The 18,728-nt window shown below is 41.0% G+C and overlaps 1 protein-coding gene across 1 annotated transcript in view; it reads right to left on the bottom strand.

Annotated features, from left to right (window-relative positions):
* Positions 1-18,728, bottom strand: part of LOC311259281 (uncharacterized protein) — a 114,386-nt gene that overhangs the window by 50,385 nt on the left and 45,273 nt on the right. The window contains exon 4 of the mRNA XM_084356335.1: positions 3,457-3,594. Within this exon, the coding sequence (XP_084212461.1) occupies positions 3,457-3,594 (138 nt within the window). The remainder of the gene's footprint in view (positions 1-3,456; positions 3,595-18,728) is intronic.

The raw sequence follows: 18,728 nt of genomic DNA, 5'->3' as shown, positions 1-18,728 counted from the left end.
CAGCTCAGTCCACAAGAATTCTCATAAGAAATAAAATATTGATTGGGATCGATATCGAGCGCATGAATAGTACAAAAAAACAGAAAAACATTGAGCTCTACAAACTGTGTGAGGTCTCAACGGTGTGTCAAGAAGAGTGTTTACAAGCAGTGAGCAAGAAGAACATGCAAAAACAAACTGAGTACTGTATGTTCACGCTTCATTAGAAACATATACGGACAAGTGCACATGGTCACATGAAATGCACACGGTGACACAAGCATATGCGTTCACATGTGTAAAATTCCTCAGAGACAAACTTATTTTTCAGAGACAGACCAAAACTGCTCAACAGTAGCCAAGCTTGCACCTTTCCTGTTTATACCGTAACACATGCAAAACATTCTCTCAGACGCAAACAAACACAAATGTGAAGTATTTCAAAAACTGCTAGTAAATACACATGAATGCTCTAACAAATACATAATAAAGCCTGCGTGTATCAAGCTCTTCACAAACTCATACATATATGCATAAAGGTTCTCACATGCACACACGTGCAGTGCGACTGTCTGCCTCCCACATGCAGTGTTTGTGACGCATAGGAAAAGTCATTAGACCCATACTTCCTCTCCAACAGAAGAGAAAGAAGAAAAGACCGTCTTACATGAAACGCACAGGAAATGTGTGGGTGACTGCCTGTATGTATGTGTGTGTGAACGTGTGTGTGTGTGTGTGCACGTGTCTGCTGGTCTGAAGTTCTGCCCAGAGGGCTGGTGACCAATGTCTTGTGATTGTTTGCCTTTGATTGCTTTCATTGAGTAGACTACAGCTACAATTACAGCCAATTAAAACAGCTCTAACAGCTAAGGGTCGGCTTGCTCAGCAGACTAAATTGATCTTGTGGTTTCAGCATTTGTCCAAAGCCTCTCCCCCTAAATTCCCAAATTTTAACTTGGCTGAATTGTATAAAGGTGGAGAGTACTTGCTATTATTGCACTTAACACTTTTTTATTTATAATTTGGACAGTCTGTCTAGGCTGGACACGTGATTACTTAAACAGCATGACAAAAAAAATACTAAGGTAGGTTATTCTGATTGTTTATGTGTTGGATCATGGATGTGTTTTTCACACAAGGCAACAACATGGAAAAACTTCTAAACCCATATCTGCCTAACCGTAGATATTTTTGAGTTTCACAAGTTTCATTTCTCCCTACACAAAGGTACAAACAGTTTGAGCTTCTGCTTTTTATTGGAACTCATGGGTCTAATTGTGTAACTAATCACTTGACAGTGCTGTCTGTTTCTTGATGTGTGTGATCTTATGCGGGAGCTATGATTTTTGCATAACATCCAAAGCAGCACTTCCTTGTGTTTCTAACTGTGTGTGGGTGCACGCTTATCTGCATCCTCAGCCACCATCAACAGTCTGTGCTGTTGTGTGTGTTTCTGTATATGCATACAGTGTATATGTATGTCGAGTAGGTGTATTTATATAAATATATAAAAGGAGCTTATAAAAATCCAAAACAACAAAGACAGGGAGGAGAGCAAAAGATAGAGAGAGGCACGGGGTGAATCCTGGGGTTTGGACATCTGCTAAAGCTTCAGGAAACTCAATCACTTCATGGCTGAAGGTGGAAGTCTTACCTGTATGCAGTCAATCATGCCAGCATACAGTACATACACACGCAATGTTGTGGAGACAACGCAGACAGGTGAAGGACTCCTGACTTCCACAGGGAATAATACGCCCACTCACACACACACATACACAAACACGCACACAGAGACACACACACATATGGATTAATTTGGACACTGCTCCTCATCTCTGCCTACCTCTGCCATGAACATCTGTCACCTCAGCAGGATCCAAACTGCTAATATGCATGCAAACGCATGCTCACACGCATACACACACACACAATCAAGACACAATCTCCATTCCTCACCCTCGCTCTATCATACATGCACACCCTCCTTCAGTCAAAATAGATGGTTAAATTTGGCCCAGTCTCCATGTGTTGCTGGTTCAGTATTTCATCCCTGCCTGTCTTCAGGCACACCTGCAGCCACAGCCAGCACAGCAGAGCTGATGTGTCCTCATCTCTGGTTTATTTGCCTGTTGTTGTTTTCTCTCTTTTGGGAAAGGGAACTATCTTTGTTTATGAATACTGATCCTTATGCAACAATAATCTGCATTATTTTGTTAGAACTTAGACACCTGTTTCCTTTAAGATTCCCAGGGGTGCTACTCCCTTCACTGCTAACAGCAAACAGTCTCTCAGGTGCTTTCTGTTGGCATGTGCAAAGGGAAAAAGAGGTCTACATGTGCAAAGTTCAATTGTGATATTCCACACAGAACTGGAAATCCCCCCACACACAGCAGGCACTAAAACATGCAGGTGTTAGCAACTGTAATCTTCAACTTGTAAGCCTTAGGGTGAAGTTTTAGCAGTACACTGTTGCTAGGTGCTGTTTTTAGTATTTTTAAGTTCTGATTTTTTAAATTGGACTGGAATTTGTGTGTGTGTCATCTGGTCTCAGATATTCTTTTTATTCAACAAGGACATATCCAAGTCTAAAGTAAGTATTTGTCAAAAAGTGCATGACAGTCACATGCTCCACATCCTCATGAAACATATTTCAAACATGTTGCATCCCCATGATACTGACACTTTCTGTTTAAAGAGGACATAATAAGGTGAAAGTTCATAACAAAGTGTAAACCAATGAAGCAGAAAAGCAGACTCTAAACTGCCACCAAAGTTAGACATAGAATATAATAAAGCCTAAATCTCTAAAGATATAAAAAACTTTCAACATTTACTTTTTACGAGAAAAAAGTGCATCTTCAGGCTGCCCTTTAACTGTGGTAAATGTTTCCTCCTCTTCACTTTCACAGTCCGATTTGGTTTTGTGGGTTTAAGAAATTAATAGGCCAACATTTCCTGTTTCGGTAACTGTAAACAACCTACACACAAGTGGAGTGACAGTATCAGTTTGAACTTTTTGAGTAGGTTACAGCAAAATGTCAGCGTTGACTGTGGGAAAACTGCACATAGTGGTGTGCATAATGAAGGGGAGGGAGATAGAAGTAAAATTGCAGCAGATGGTTATTTCTGTCGCAATCTTTCTTCTGACAGTTTGAACAGTTTCATATCTTCCATCCTGTAGCTCTCTGCCTTGCAGTCTATTTATACATTTGCTTTACTCCTAAGTTCTCAAGCTTGTAGTTTGGTGAAAAAAATAATAAAAATGTGCTCTCGTTTAATTAAACCGTGTTGTTCATTATCAGGCATTTCTCTCAAACACTGCTAAATTACATGTATGTGCATAATTGTTGTATGTTTTTATGCATTCAATATTACCATCTAATTGCATCATAAATACAGGGAACAGGGTAGCTGTAATTTAAAAGGTTATTAGTGTATATTGCAAGTAAAAAACACATTAGCTTAGAGCCTTACCTTGGCAATCCAATTCCCCTGTACATTCCCATTGAAGAGGTCTTGGAGCCGGTGAGGATTCCTCCAGTGTTAATTAAACCGTCTGTCTTAGAGAGAATTAAGGTCGTGATCTCCCAGACCTCACCACTCCCACACTCCCTGAGAAGAAAAGAGAGAAGAAAAGAGACTTAATGAAGGAATAAAGGGATGAGATGACTTAATGAACCGCCTAACGAGGCCTGCGGCCGTTTAATAAGGGCTTATTAAAGCTTAATTAGAGCAATAATCCAGCTTGTTTGGAGTCATTCAGTGTTGACTTGTGGCTGATTGTGTTTTTATGGCAACTGGATAAACAAGGAAGCATTGTCATTCCACAGGAAGGAAGACAAGTTCAACAGTGTGTGTATGTGTGCGTTTGTGTGTTTGCATGGTGCCATAAAGAGGGATTCCAAAACTGATTAAGTGGGAGCCGCAGGTGACCTTCCAATCACACGGCCCTGAAGCCATCATTTGGTTCCCATGTTGGAGTTTGATTTATATTCACGATCCGACTCGAACACTCTCCTCCTGAACATTAAAACAACTAAACCAAATGCAGACCTTAAAAAATATGGACAATAATTACCATGTTGCTCCATGGGTGTCAAAGTAGTGCCTTTTGTCAATGGTCAGTATTTCAGCTTCTCAAAGCTGTTCCACTTTGTCATACCCTCCCATCCCTGTGTGAGAGCTGGGGCTCAAAGCACCAGACATGCAGTTAGATTGATTCTTCCACTTATTAAACACAGACCAAGGCCAAATTTCATTTCAAAGTTTTACCCCTACCCCTCATTTTCAAGTTACAAGTGGTTCAAATCTCCCCTAATGAAATGGGTCAACCCTTCAAGACCCTCAAACGTCATCATTTACGTTACAACCGGACCATTCCAACATTCCGTTTTCCTCTGTTGCAGTTTTTCTAGTGGTATTACCACAATCCCATTTGCCATTTATGTGATGGAAATAGAAAAGCATGGGTGCTTGCAGTTCGTTCACAACTTCACACTAGCATGCAAGCCATCAAATAAAAAAGAACTCTGCTTCCCTAACGGCCGCTAACGTTAGCAGTGCTTTATAGGCTAACATTAGCAACCTGTGCTCTGACCTTGCCAGTCTGCACTGATATTAGAGGAGCAGTACCAAGTGCAGCAACTTTACTGCTGGACTTTAAATTTTGTTGCATGTCATCAGAAAGAGTAATGAAATCGTAAAAACACAGGACTGTCATTCACAGATCAGCAGTAACATTGTAATGTTAGCGAGCTAGCTAGTTAGCCACTGAGACATCAGCAAACTGGTCACAGTTGTTTCATGCTTGTTATAAACAGAACATAATACAGTGACACGGCAGACAGTTGTCATGACCCTCACTTTGTAGTTGGCCTCTGAAAAGTCTCCATTTGGAGGGCCATGTAGCCCTAACACTTTGCCCTACCCCTCTGTCACAACAAGAATCAGGACACCCTAGCCCAAGACATGATCGTGCAAAACAGAGGGGCAGGTTTATTGAGATTGGGCCCAAGAGTAGACCAACCATGTTATCACCCATTGGTTTTTGGACTACAGTTCTGAAGCCTCAAGTTTGGCATTACAGGTGTTGGCATCTTTGGGGGTTTTTTTAAGCCAGAAGTGACCATATTTGGAGGGGAAGGTGAAGCTGGGGAGGATATCCTGTTTTGATCTGACTGAGAACCCAAGGACACATCATAAGGCAGTTATGCCCTAAAGCATTCCCTGCTTTATTGTCTAATTTTCTCTAATTGTGGCAATAACTGGCACAATGAAAATCATGCTGGATTGAAGAGAAATCAAGTAAGAAATCTCATAAGTTTACATATAATTTGACTTTGTCGAACTTGGTTAGTTGGTTTATCTATCGCTTTTCTGACCCGGATGCTCCCTCCTTATTTTATACAGTCACTAATTACTAACTGAATTACATAACCCTCTGACTACGAGAATCTACAATGACATCATGTTTGTTCGATCTGAAGTTGCTTTATGGACTTTGGCCAATGAGTCACATGGTTTATATAACCCAATGATTCAGCTGGCAGACTCCTTTCCCCATTGATTCAGACACAATACACAATGTTTCCTCTATAGACATCAGTGTGACTCGTGTGAGTCAGAGACCAAGCTTCATTGTGCCTAAGGATACATCTAAAGAGAGTATACAGTGCACTTGAGGCTTCAGATTTTCATTATTCAGACGGTGATGCCATCACCCCACAGAGGACTGAGTCAAGCTCACAGCATGTCGTATCCTACCTGTTAGTGAATGCCAAACTGCTCTTGTTACTATAGCTCTCTGCTCTGTCTCTCGGAGTGATTCATTGTATATTACTGATTCAGACTGTTAATGCCCCCAGGCCCTTGTATGGGGTTAGCGATATCCAGTTGTCCCAACAATGAAGAGTTACTCATCATTCTTCCTGATCATGTGAGAACCCACCACATACCAAATGATGCCAAGTACAGAGCCATATGGTATGTTTATGAGATGTTGATTAAAATGAAAATCAGATCATGTGGCCACATATTTTCTCTTCCATGAAGCTAACAGTCATGATTCAGTCTTTTTATTTTCTAGATTTATTGATTAGTTGTCATCAATGTCAACAAGTGGTGAAACAAGTGGGTAAGTGTTTTTAAAAGTCCCAAAATGACGTCCTCAAATGTCTTCTTTTGTCCACAACCCAAATATATTCAGTTAAATGTCATAGAGGAATAAAGAAATCAGAGAATATTGAAAGCTGGAATCAGAGAATTATGACATTTTAATATTAATCATTAAAGGTGCAGACAGTATTATGCTCATTTTCAGGTTCATAATTTTATTTTGGGTTACTACTGTAAAAGACATGTTTTAGTGCTCATAAACACACAGATTTTCTCATACTGTCCAGTGCTGCAGCACTGTATTGCCCCTCTGTCTGAGATGCTCCGACTATTTTTCCCGCCATGGCAAACCATTAGAAGTCAAATTAGCTAGTGAAACTATAATATCTTTTGTAAAAACTTGATTTGATTTTGTTTTTCCAAGTCAGAAGCAGTGAACGGTCTTAGTCACTGCAGTCTGAGGAGTATGAAATGAGCGGTGAGCGTTTTACAGTGTGTGTTTGTAAGTGGGTGACACACATACATGATGAAACAAAATCACACATGTTCAGTATACTGTGTGTATGACTCAGACGGGAGGCAAGTTTTGTCATTTTCTCATTAAAATCCTTGTGTTAAACCAATAAAAATGACACATAGATAGTCACTGTGGTAGCAATATGCATGTGTACACACACACACACACACACACACACACACAAAACACAAACTGATGCATATTGCAAGAGCTCAATTTAAGCAAGATGACATCACCTAGCTGGAAGCTCTCTGTGATTTGTTATAGCTGTGTGTGTCTCTAGCATTTGGGGCATTTAGCATTTTTTCTGTGGCGCATCATCTCCCACAAATACCCTCACACATGCTCTCTCGCTCCTAAGGAAACCGCTGACAGCTAACAAACACACACCTTTCTCGCGCTGTGGTCATCATTCCCCACCATGCTGTCACTTTTCGGGTACTAATGCACCAGGAGGCTTCTACACACAGCTATTTAAATCAGTTAGCATCACCGCAGCCTGTGGAATTTTATACATTTTGCCTTTAGCACTTTTGGTTTTAGTTTAACACAGCTGAATAATTCCCTCAAGCACTTAATGGCAGATGAGTCCCTGCTTCCAAGTTTCGCTAATTTACTTCCTAGAATCAAAACCATTCGGAGGGTGGAGGAGGCTCAGTCTAGATCCAAACATGATGGGTTTTTGGTTTTCATTCCTGACGACTCCAATGTGGTTATGATTTTCACACCTTCGACTTCTTGCTTCCCCATTTTTATGTCAGCTTCAAGTTTTACACGACTCCCAGTGTCTGAGAATTATGTCATTTAGCCAGAGGGCAGACTGAAGTCACACTCCAGAGGGTTATTAGCTGATTTTTAGACATTACAGCGTAGATAGGCTTGGAACATCGCACAGAGATGTGTGACAGCGTTTCATGTGGAAGGTTTGAACCCTTACAGTCACAGTTCACGGACCGTGTCTCTGGCAAGTCCGCCGCTCTGCTGAAACACTTCAATCCCCTCCACTTATTTCCAGAACGCCAAACAGCTGACGATTCCTGCAGCGGGGCCAGCCATTTCCATTGTTGTCGTATATTCCCCCGTCTTGCAGACATATGTCAATTTTATGTCAGAGGATTAGGGATGCCAGCTATTGTTCTGCAGCATGAGAATGATGTCAACTTTCCTACAGGGCCCTTTTCTCTGAGACGTAGACAGCAAAGCAGCTGACAATTCCTGCAAAGATGCCAACACATCACATCATTTACAAAACTACTTCCCTGCTCTTCAGCTCTGTCAGTCGTACCCTGGAGAGTTATAGAGGGAGGAAAAAAAGAATGATGTCATCTTTCCAACAGGGCTTTAAATCTCAGAGTTAATATGCTAGTGCGCTGAGCTCTGGAAGATGATGATGGCGGTGGCGATGATGATGGTGCTGGTCAGTGAAGTGGTCATGGTGGTGATGACAGTGATGATGTAATCTTTCCTAAAGCCTTTTTCCTTTAAGTTTAAAAGCATGAGCCGCTTCGCTCTCTCGGTAGCGCTGCAGAGGAAGAAGCAGCATTCATAACACTTGAGCTGATTTACCTCTTTTAATCAAAAAAAGCCCTCGTTGAGTGGAGGGGGCATTACTACCCCTAATGTGCCCAGTAATGTCTCTATTAATATTAATATCATTAATGTACCATAAATTGGAGGGGAAATTAAGTTTACTTTGAATTATAACACGATGTGTTAGTCTTGTGTTCACCAGAAAATCATATCCCATTATCAAGTTTCTAATATTTTTTTAAACACACTCAAATTGTAGTAAAATGATGCTAATGTGAATGGGTAAAAAATAGCAGGCTGATAATGCAATTAGGTCCCACATGATCTACTGACATATTATTACAATACTGAGCTTTTTTAAATTCATCGCATTTTTTTCCTGCTCTAATGCATATGATAAAGGCTAATAGGAATAAGAGTGTATTAACTCTTCCTGCAACATGACATTCAGTAGAGACCCTTTTTAAGGATATTAATCTACCAGCAGGTTATTGCATTGTCTGGCATTTTATACATCATCAGTTGAAACACGCCTCTCGTGACAATGCGTCTCTGTTCGTCCACGATTTATGATGTGGTATCAGTTTATTCTCTACATTATGTCATCTATTCATTCAAACATTTCCTATTTTGTTGGTTTTCAGAAGACGGAGTTCCCCCTTCAAAATGCTGAGCAAGCACACACAGTACAGGCTGTTTAACCACTGCTGGTGTAAATACCAACAGTGCAGTACACCGGGGCCCAGAGGCACTTAGTTGACAACACAACAGTCTCCTGCCCATTTCCCGAGTTGGAACCTGTTCTTTAGACTTCGGTGTGTTCATGTCGGAGTGTAAAGCAACATGGACGCCAAAAAGAAGTTGTTTTTAAACAACACATTGAAAGCTGTTTCCATTATTTGAGTGATAAGGATGAGCAAAGGAAACGATAAGATGACTATACATGACTTTGGTAAAAGTTTCTTACCATCAAAACAATGTCTCCTTTCATTCTCCCTGTTTCAGCGTCATAAGACGTCAACTGACTTTGTGAGTAGTTGTTGTGACTTCAGAGGAGATTTATGTGAATTTTCCCTGTCGAAAATGTTTTTCCGGTAATTCCGACATCACATGAATGCAGACTAAAACTAACTTCTGTTCGTACTCTGTCAGTGTTTTTCAATCCTGGTCCTGGTGGCTCCCCGCCCTGCATGTTATAGATGTTTCACTGTTCCAACACACCTCATTCAAATGATCAGCTCATCACGAAGCTCTGCTGAAGCCTGATAACGACCCATTTATTTGAACCAGGTGCGTTGCAGCAGGAGGGGCACCAGGATTTAAAAACACTGAATGTTATTCTTATTACGGCAGGTGTAATATATTTTTGGCCACAGCAGGCTTTTGATGGCGCTGTTTCCCACTTTTGGATGAAAGAAAGGAAAGGAGACCCTGTCTGCATGTTTGAGTGACAGAGAGCGCAGCCGCACACAGAGTAAAGACCCAGGCTGTTTTATTTATTACATTCTATAGCATTTTATCAAGGCTCTGTCTTCTAAACATAAATCGGGCTCATTTTTTCAAGTAGTAAATTAAGCTACTAAGTCTTAAATGAGCAAACTGTTTTGTTGATCAGTAGAGGTTTCATATTTGTTAAACTTATTCTGAGCTGAGAAAAGCAATTTTAAATTTGGTGACGTCCTCAATCGTAAGGTCTGGAAGTGAAGTGGGAACTCTCCAGTGGGACGAAAATACTGTGAATATTCAGTGGCTCGCACAACAAGGGAGTGAGCCCAGAAGCTAGAAACATTTTTTGCCATCAGAATTCTCAATGGACTGTAAAGGCGCCATCTTTAGGTCTGGTTTGGCTCTATTAAAAGATCTGTCTCATGAAGGTGCAATAACAGCAGTGTGCAATAACGACGGTGGCAAAGGACGAACGCAGCAAAAACAGCCAGTAAGTCCGCACTGTGAAGAGGTCGAGGTCGGTTGGGTGGTTCATTTCGAAGAACTTTCACACAAGCGATCAGTGTGTGAGTCCCATGTGAAGCCAATATGCGTTGCTATTTTAAGGAAGTAGTTATTTTAATTTTTTATGATCTGTTGCCTAACCTAACCAAGTATGTTTTGTGCCCTTATTTTGAAAGTATGTGCATCAGGGCCAATCAAAATTATGATATGCTGCAGTCTCAAGCTCTCAAATGTGAGTTGATATGTTGAAAGAAACTTCTACAACGAAAATCATTAGACTGAACTAGTGTCATTACTGGTGTTTCATCTGTAAAGAGCACACGTCTTTCTAAAGAGTCTTAACTGTACGCTCCAGTGTTGAAGAGGCGGTCCATCCTCTTAGCCCTACTCAGCACTGATGAGACACTGTGCTCACTGTTTGTACTCTCGTCGAAAGCAATTACTTCAACATGCTCAAGTTTCAAATGCGACTGAATAACTGTGTTTCATCATGAATGCCCCGCTTCAGACAAACTGCTGCCATCATTGTTTCCACTGCTTTCAATCTTTCTTAATTTCTACTTATTTCCAATGATTGCCTGCTATTTTCCAGTTACACCCCCAGTGTGTTAGTTCTAAGCTATAAATTATGTCACTCTGCCACTGGGCTTCTCGCTCATTATGGTTAAACTGATAACACATGCAGAGACTGTTAAAACATTCCAGCACCAAACAGCTGACTATGCCAGGCTAGCACATGCAGAAATCAATTTGAAGCTTAAAAAAATCAATTTCTTTAGCCACTTTGTAGTACAACACATCGATACAGGCCAGGATGGACTTTCATACAGTAAAGGATGATACTGTTGCAAGCCTGAGAGGTTTCAAAACTCCTACAGGAATTCAGATCTAACACATAGTCTGATCCAGAGATTGGAGATATCACCCCTGCTTTGCTCTATAACAGGTCAAACCGCCAAGTGTAGTGTAGTTTTGCACCTTTCCAAATGGTGCACACAAAAGCCAAAACTGAGAGTCACACTTTAACAGTCAGTGGGCATCTTTATCTCTGTTTGTTTCCATTGGTTTCAGTTGTTTTCAACAATCTCTCCCATTTCCTATGTTTTTCCCAGTTACACCCTTGTGTGCTAAACTATATCTAGTTTTACACAGGGCATGATGTCATTCTGCCTGCGGGGCTTTCCCACATTCATGGCTCAGCTGATAACACATGTGGTGGAGAACTGTTAAAACACATGGGTGTGTAGCGGTTTTAAACTCCTAACCCATATCAACCTATCCCTGAGAAACAGAGTGAGGAGGGGGGTTTGGCAAAGAAAACACGTCCCCTTTTCCCCCACCGGCAACCATCAGCTTTAAAGATCATCTAGGCTGTGATTACCTTGGCTGAGTACAGTAACCCAGCCCATGTTGTTGCAGGCAGGCTACAGCTGTGCCTCACTCCATAAAACCTCCGAAAAATCATTTCATAGTCGTTCCCTTTACCTTGCTGATTTGCAGAACTGCAAGCTCCACTTGAATAAATCAGCAGGAGTGCAGGGCCTTTTAAACAGGCGGAGCTGTTGAGTTCCACATACTTTGGTGCCTGAGAGTTGTTTGACATCAGTGTAGGTTGTGGTTGCGCACTTGGTCCGCACTGCTGTACAAACCAAACTCCACTCTGCCAACAACCCGGTGAAAATCAGATGCTTTCACTGAGTTAATCCGTGCTGTGAGTCAGGGTAACTAAAGTAGACACTGCATTCACACAGGGATGATTGTGGGATAACATCTGACTCACCAAACTGGTCTTTTGTGGTTCTGCAGCACACTAGTAGCCTATTCTTATTCTGTGTCAAACACTGTAGAAAGTCTGGTGCAGAATAAACTTTAAATACAGTTTCATGCAGCTGTATGAGGGGAATAAAAACTAATACAGAGTTTAGCTGCATGCTGGGGGAGGGAAGGACACTCAAGTCCCTCTGGGGCACTCACAGGATAAGCTCAGCTGATATGGACCCTCGAGAGGAAGCTGGACTTGTTTATGAAGGAAATGACATCACTGGGCTCGGATCAGACAATGACCTCATGCTGACAAGATAATGGCTAAGAGACAGAGACAGAGAGAGAGAGAGAGAGAGAGAGAGCTGGTTAGTTTGGTTGCAGGAGTCACATGCAGGGACTAAAGGTGAATGAGTGCACCATGGTTATTTTAAACCTCAAAGTCAAGTGCCTAATAGATTTGGTAAATGGCTGCTAAGCAATTTAATACTATAATGTCAGATTGATGGTCTGTAATTTGCCGGTCTTAAATACTCAAAATGTAGGCCGGATTTGCTCACACAGGAGGAATGTGAGGTCGAATCGGTTGTACAAGGACAGAAAATGAGCTGTTTTCTCACCAAACATTCTTTATTATGAGCATCACTGCGACAGGTGGTGATGATTTATTAGCACAGTGGGATACTGTTCAACCTATGTGTGTCAAAGCCTCACATCTTCCGATTTTACTTGTGAACCGAGTCAAGAAAATGAGCACTGAGAAATGGGAGGATGAAAATGTATTCTATTTAAATTGGGGAGGCGAGGAATTCCAATGAATCTTTATGCAGAACATTTAATTTTCCTGGACAACCCTGACCCCTGAGGGATTTGGATAAACAAGATTTTCCGGTAAGTAAAAATTATTAAAAGATAAGCAACCTATTTCTGTTTCTCCATTGTACAAGGCTTTTTTTTTTTCTTTCAGCGTGGCTGTTCCAAGCCTATTGACTCACACAAGGGACCAACAACTTTTCCAAAACAACATTCTGTTGCTCTGCACTTTCTATAAACTGCTCTGTGACGACCTCTAATTGTCCTGGGGATTGGGACAGCATGATTGAAAATAAAAAACCTTCACGCCAAAAAAATTACTGGAGGGGGTTTGGAGGAGCTGTTGGACCTCCCAAGAGCAGAGCTGGACTAAAGCCCAAAAACAAAGCTTGCTGCTGGGTTAAGGATCTTAGAATATGCCCTGGATTATGGAGCCAGAGAGCCAGTACATGCCCGGGGACAGTGGTGGAAAACTAATACTGATTTTGGCTAAAGAGGGATGCTGGGTTGTGTGAGAGACAGTTTGTTCAGTGTTGTTAGGATAATAACAGTATTCAGGGGATAAAAATAATGGATTTTAACAGGGGGAGTTTGCTGTTAGCCAACAGTCAGTTTATAGTGCAGACAGCTGTTTTCCCTGCATTTATCCATGAGTGGTACGCTCACATAATTAGAAATGATCCCCACTGCTAAAAAAAAAAAAAAAGTATATTAAAGTCCATTTTCTGCTAGAATAGCCCCAGTGTTTTACAAATCTGAATTTCAAATGGATGTCACAGTTAGTGGTATTGTGATTAAAAGTTAGAATACAACACGATGATGTGAAAGCACAGGGCGTGTGTTTGTGGAAGATTTGCAGGGGATGAATACAGGCATGTAGGAAGTGTTATTGGCGACAGCACAAAGGTTTCATTTTGAAGAATACACTTACACCATGAAAGGCGATATGAATTCAAACAATCACACTGAATCTGAATTACGGGCCGAAGAACTGTACATAATTACACTGTACGGCCAACAACCATGAATTCCACAACTCCTTCAATAACTATAAATGAGTCACTTTTCGACAGTATCAAGCTTCCATGTCCATGTATTGGTGAGTGAAACAGGATAGATCGGCGGGACACAACAGTGGGAGGAATCCACTATTTTAATGCCTGACACATAATCCTGAGCTTATCACAGGTACCACTTTTCTCAAAATGAGTATATTCTAGCTAGCGAGCAGGGGACCAGGGTATTTTGCCGAAACTTAAAAAGGATTGATTTGCCCACCGCCCCAAGACACACCAACCATACCGTGATGTTGCTAGCTACCTAACTAATAAATCTGATTGATGGGCAGATGCCATGGTATTGGTTGAAATTGGTAATAATGTGGTTAGGAAAACAAATTTGTATCAGTGTAATTTCTGGGAGTTAGTGTGACACGATCATATTTAAATGGGTAAGTAAACACAGCTGCTGGACACACAGTGCAGGTAAAAAGGAAAGTTACCGCCAAGTCTGGTTTGTTTTCACTGTTAAACCTTCATAATGGGGAAATATTCATATTTATGGAGACATAGTTCTAACCAAACACTTAAAGGGGCACTATGTAGTTTTGGAGAAAGAAATTAAAACTCAGAACCTTAATGTTTACAATATTAATGAGGTAATATTACAAATATTATGTTTTTCCATAACTGAATAAACAAGCTGTTCTCAGAGGAAAATAAGGTCCCAGAACACTGTTTGAAGCTAGAAAGGTGGCAGGGTCCACCACATGTAAACAAAATAAAACAGTATGAAACTGTGTTGTCCTTTAAGGTCAGTTTGTTTGTATTCATGAAAACAAAGACAGTTTGTACATTTAGTTTGTTTAGGCACAAAAAAAAAAAAATCAAACAATGAAGATCTTTCTCTTCTTATTAAAATTTCTTCCCAAAACTACATATGCACTATGCAGCGAATAGTAATACTGTTGGATAATGGTGTAGTTTGTTACTGCTTGTTTTTTTACAGGAGATTGTAGGATATTGTAAGCAAATACATTTGTTATGAAATATCATTCCAGTAATGTAAAGTACAGAACTAAATCATACAATAACTCCTGGATTGAACTTCACACCACACAATTAATGCTCACAGTGTGAAGAGTGTGTTGTTTATAAAATGCATTCTTCAACACAAACGTTTCAGACAATATATTTAACAAAAGTATAATAGCTTTCTATTTCTTGAAAACATTCTCAAAGGCCTGTCACGGATTATCCTTCCAAGTCTTATGACAAAGATGTAGAGAGAGTTAATTTACACAAACAGAATGGTCCCATCTGGCCTGATTAACATACTACGATGCTAATGCTAACTTTTAATGGTGTGATCATCTCACACGCTCATTTTCACTGAATTCTTAATGCAAAATTAGCATATTAGAACAACATATTGTCTCTCACTAGCCCAGGGGCCCGATGCAAGGTGGTGTCAGATCCCATTTTTGTCTCGAGCCGCAGTCTGAACAGTGAACAGCAGTGTTCATTTTGACACACGGACAAAAAGTCATGAAAAAGCATGTCCTTGGACAAGGATGTAATTTGATTCTAACAGAATTGTCAAAGTCAATCAAACCATTGATGCATTGCAGAGGTGTGTTATACGAGTATATTCAGAGTGTGTTCTGTTAAAAGTGCCCAATGATGTAAAAATACATTTTGACTAAATTAAAATTGCATCAAATTTGCCCGACCACGTATTTTTTAAATCAGCAGAACCATTACATTTTTTTCTCTTCCAGTAGCAGAGAACTTTCCAGGAAAAGTATGATGAGAGATTTGAAATCTAATCATTGAAATGCATGCAGCACAGACTGCAGTCTCACTGATCCGCCCCCGACACACCCACCCGCCCCGACACACACACACACACACACACACACCAAAACACTGTCCTCTGCAGAATCTGTCGCACTAATAAGTCACAGCGTCTCTTCATGCAAGGAAGAGGAAACATAAAATAAAAATGCAAACGCCGGCAACAGCCTTTTAATGTTGCTATAAATCAAGAAGGACCATCAAAGGTATCTGGTAGCTGTAGTGGAATAACTCCCTGTGTTAGTGCCTACACACACACACACACACACACACACACACACACACATTCACAAAGACAAAGAGATAGATAGATAGATAGATATATAGATAGATAGATAGATGGATGGGGTTAGGTAAAATCTGACGTATACTCAGTGCAACAAATGCAAAGCAACACAAAATTCATCTAAAAGCCTTAAAGTGTAGCATGTCTGATAGCCTGAAAGATAAGACCTCCACAGCAGCCACAGCTGACTTTAGCACACCTGCAGCCAGCTCTGAAGAAGATGAACCCCCCATGGACGACCACACGTTAGAGCAACATAATGTAGAAACTGGCATTTTGTGCAGTTTTACAAAAAGTTACATAATGTTGCTTTAGGTGAGTCATTGACAATTTAATCAATATTCAGATAATTGATCAGCTAGTTGTATAAGTTGTTGCTGGAGATAACCAGGCTTTTTTCACTGTCTCGACTGATGTTAGGTTAGCTTGGTATGTTTTTACTTGAATGAACCAACACTCAGATTTTTTTTGTCTGCTGTATGTCTGAAACCAATAGTATGGTAGTGACAACAACAGCAAAATATTAACAAATCAACTTTTTTATTATTACAGAGGGAGTAAAGTAACACAGAAAAGGTACCATCGGGTACCCGCCCTGATTTCCAGGCGCCTGTTTAAATGTGAATGGAACTCAACCTCAGTAAACAGTGTAGCTAAATGTTAGGAGACATTACCTCTCTTCCAGTGCTACTGTACAGTGCAATATGTTGCCATGTGTAATGTTGTGAAAGTCGTTCAATAGGTTGCTTTTGTTTGTTGGTTTGTTGGTTTGTTTCTTTTTTTATTGGAACATGCATGTACATACAATGTATGTATGTTTCCCTAAAAGTAAAATATATTGTATCATATAGTATCAAACATAGAGTATGTACATGGTGAGACAGGTTGAGGGGCTTAAAGGCCCATATGATCCTTGATGGAATGTTCCCCGGCCTCCACTAACATAAAAAATAATCAGTAATCAGTGGATACATTTATATGCATACAGTATATAGTAGGATGTATTACCTATCATAACTCACAGCTCCTCAAAAGCAACACTACACATGCAACCGATAAGAGCTTTGATTAGTGTGTGTGGCCGTTATTCACACATGCACACAGGCCTCAGACCACCACTGGAGCTGCTAATAACTGTGGCTATCAGAGACAGGCTTTCTTTTCAGCCTGGAGAAAGAGTTACAGAGAAAAAAAAAGGGAGAAAGAGATAGGGGAGCAAAAGACAGGTGGGGAGAGGGAGGGAGGGGGAGGGAGCCGGCATATTTCACCTCTATTCACCTGCTGACATGGCCTCTCAAAGAAACCTTTCATTAGACCTTCAGAACAGTCAGCTTAGTCCGTCCAATGCCGTCAATTTAGCTGTCATATTACACTGGCTCGCTTTCTGCTCTTTCATCTGGGGGATTTTTCATCTCATGATTTTCATACGGGAGGATTGGCAAAAGAGGTGCATGTGCGGAAAAGCCTCAGAAGTCGAACGATCTAATACATCAGTTAAGTGATTTAAGGTCTGCATGGTTAACCTGCGCACACCTGAATCCACCCGGGCAGAAAAAAGTGCTTAAGGAAATAACACCTTGAAAGGGAGTCTTTCAGAAATGTATTACTTAAAGAAAGTTGTCTTTGCATTACTTAAGCTTCTATCATTCAGGAATACTTGATCTAACATAATCTGATACTCTTGGCACAACAGCTTTAAACACCTCTGCAGACGGTGCTTACTTAACTGTGTTCCAGGGCTTAAAATAGGCCGTGACCCATATTTTATTCACATATTCTTGGCACTTTTTTCAGGTTTGGATTGACACGGAGCTAAACGGCCACGGTTTATTACAGTTTTGAACAGACTTTTTTTTGGATCTGGGTGGGGCTGGGCTCAATCTTTCTCGGTTGGGTTGAGCTTCGCTGCAGATATGTGTGGTTCACATATGGGATCTCAATGGGTCCTTTCAGAAGGTGATAATTTAGTCTGCCAACACCTCTTCTAAATCATTAACTTTAGGGAAAGTTAGCCAAGCCAGCTTATTTTTTCACATAGTTGTGCAGTGAGAGGAATGCTAAAAGCATACACACACTCACACACACAAACACACATAGAGAGAGAGAGAGATACAGAGAAAAAGTGAGAGAGAGAGAGAGAGAGAGAGAGAGGGCCTCTCAAAGCTCTCACCTTAAAATAGAGCACATCAATAACACTCTGATGTTGATGTAAGACTTGAGAGGATTGGCTGGTTTCACTTTCCACAGAACAAGCTCAAACTACCCTCCTGTCTCTTGCAAAAGTGTTTCAGGCCACCCACAGATCATATAGAGACTCTCTATATACTCAGCAGCTAAAGAGCGGTGTCAGCAACTTCTCATACCATCCCGCTGCATCTCGCTCGTCTTCCCACTTTCACTCTGTCTGGTTAAACTGACCTTTCACCGCTTTTATTGATGTTAGGATTATATAACAAAACCACCTATGCACATATCAGCTCTCAGTGTCTGCAGCGCACCTATTAAAATGTTTATATCTGAGCTCTTTTTACTCTCCACCTTTTAGGCAGTTTTGTAAGAGCTGCCCACCTGCGAACTGAATATTTCTGAACAAAAAGGGTACAACACACGCAGAAAATTGGAGGAAAGAGTGATGGGGACACGGCCCCCCAACTGTTTGCACAGACGCGGACTCCCCCGTGGGCATACACGCCAGAGAGCCTCTGGTAGTAGCAACGCTAGCCCAGCTACATCAAAGCTCCACCGGACTGCCTGTCTTTCCAGCAGAGAGACTCTGACAGTAGCCGCTCATGGCTGGTTAGTTCTGACTACCAGCTCTACCCCACTACCTCACCCATGTCCCCTGACCCCCATGCCTCAATTGAATGTTTAACAAATGCTAGCAGAATCTGAAGGTGTGGCTTCCCTTTGCGCTCACTTG

The sequence above is a fragment of the Pagrus pagrus genome (genome assembly GCF_965226575.1).
Source record: "Pagrus pagrus genome assembly, chromosome: 7".
Taxonomy (NCBI): Eukaryota; Metazoa; Chordata; class Actinopteri; order Spariformes; family Sparidae; genus Pagrus; species Pagrus pagrus.
The sequence above is the reverse complement of the archived record's forward strand: the minus strand, read 5'-3'. Positions and strand labels throughout refer to the sequence as shown.